This window comes from Helianthus annuus, chromosome 3 (assembly GCF_002127325.2).
Source record: "Helianthus annuus cultivar XRQ/B chromosome 3, HanXRQr2.0-SUNRISE, whole genome shotgun sequence".
In the NCBI taxonomy this organism is placed as follows: Eukaryota; Viridiplantae; Streptophyta; class Magnoliopsida; order Asterales; family Asteraceae; genus Helianthus; species Helianthus annuus.
Genome location: NC_035435.2, coordinates 148,662,681 through 148,664,574, shown reverse-complemented (window position 1 = coordinate 148,664,574; position 1,894 = coordinate 148,662,681). Strand labels below are relative to the sequence as shown.

Here is a 1,894-nt window from a genome sequence, read left to right as displayed (position 1 = left end):
GGGTGAATCGGTAATAACAAAACTATTGAGATAAGTTTTAAAGCTTATTGTGAAATATTGATTGTGTTTCTATAAATACTTTACCGCTTAATTTTGTAAAAAACCTTCATATTTAATTTTCAGATATGGATCCAATGAGCAACAATCCTTCATTTTTAAAGTTTATTCAGGAAGATGACCAGATATTTTTGGTACGGTTATTGGTATTCTAAATACTAATCATATTTTTAGTAAACTGATGTTTGTCTATTTTTTTTAAACTCATAGCAAATACCTAATGACTTTGCTTCAATGATTTGGGGAGACCAACCACCTTACAAAGATTCAGTTAAGATTGTTGATGGCAACAAGTTATGGTTTGTAAGACTGAAAAAAACTGATGTTGGCCATGTTCTTGCTGATGGCTTCACCAAAGTTGTTCGGGATAGTTGTATAAGAAAAAATAACTATCTTATGTTTCAGTCATTTGGACAATCATCATTCTTTCTAATGGTGTTTAAATCATTTGTTCATCAATACTGCTTTATATCCAAAATCACACCTGACAAAGACGTTATTGTAAGTAGTATATTATACAATCAGTATGATGAATAATGTTTTCTTTCTGTATATTGGTTTTTAAATTAATTTTTAATTATCACTGCCTATGCAGGTCATGGCTGATGAATTTTGGAGGCAATTTTATGGGAAAAATTTCAAAGGTGGTCAATCAACTCTTTATTTAGGAGATAGATTTTGGAACGTTAAGATGGACGGATTAACTGACAGCTGTGTTTTTACTCATGGATGTTCTAAGATGGTAAACGATCTTGCCTTAGACAGCCGATCTATCTTTGTCTTTTCAATGGTTGGAAATAAAATTTTCGAGCTTTCAGTCTTTAATCATCAAACCAGTACTCAAATTCAGAACAACAAGGTTGAGTTAGTTGTTTTGGACGACTCCATCTATGGTGATGATGGTGATGATTTGGTTATTGCGGTTAGAATTATAAATCTATACTATTATTTAGTTATTAACGCGAGCTTACAAGTAGATCTTGAATTTCACACATTGTTATTTTTTGTCTTTTTTTGTAGTCCGAACATAAGGAGAAGTGTAGTACTGCCGAAACTGACTTTCAGGAAAGTGTTGTTGTGGAATGTGAAGACGACAATTTCAGTTGGCAAGTTTTGAGTCTGTGTTCAATGTAAACCCCTATATTTTAATCTAATTTATTAAAACTTATCATAAATATTTTTTTTTTGTATTTATACATTTGTTTATTGTTAATTGTGTAGGATATTGATCATTCGAAGTTTGATAACTTTTTCTCATCTCTACTTGAAATGGAAGACCTTAAGAAGAAGGTAATTTTTTGTCATTGTTTTTTTTCGTATTTTATTAAATTTAATTATTATTCTTATTATATTATTAAATACTTTTCCCTTATATGTAGTTCAAAGATGATTGAGATAAAAAAACCGATCCGATATGCAAAGCAAGTGTTGTTTGTGATAAAAATCAAAGTTTAAAAGTTTGTGTTCATTTATAGGAGTTTGTAATTAACTGAATTGTTTTACCTATATTTTTTCATTTTAAACCGCTAATGTTTTATGTTTCTTACGATGATCCGAAGGGGAAAACAAATGTTTTTGTTGATGAAAATCTAAGTTTAAAGGTTTTGGTTCAGTTACTTAATTATATTTTTATGAATTTAAGTTGATTACTTTACATTTTTTTATTTATACGTTTACCTTTTTTCAGGACAAAAGCAACTTTGAGATGGACCTGGACAAATTTTTGATACCGAAGAATAACTCCCATGTATATCTGATTACTTAAGTATTATATAATTCAATGTATTAATTCATTTTGTATTAATAATTTTTATACTCTTTTGTTTTATAGGTTGGT

At 28.9% G+C, this 1,894-nt stretch overlaps 1 protein-coding gene across 1 annotated transcript; it reads left to right on the top strand.

Annotated features, from left to right (window-relative positions):
- The first annotated feature begins 272 nt into the window (after positions 1-272).
- LOC110932222 lies at positions 273-929 on the top strand. Its single transcript, XM_022175574.2, has 3 exons — positions 273-558; positions 653-701; positions 797-929. The coding sequence occupies exons 1-3, from the start codon at positions 292-294 to the stop codon at positions 856-858; spliced, it is 378 nt and encodes a 125-aa protein (XP_022031266.2). The 5' UTR covers positions 273-291; the 3' UTR covers positions 859-929.
- The last annotated feature ends 965 nt before the right edge of the window (positions 930-1,894 follow it).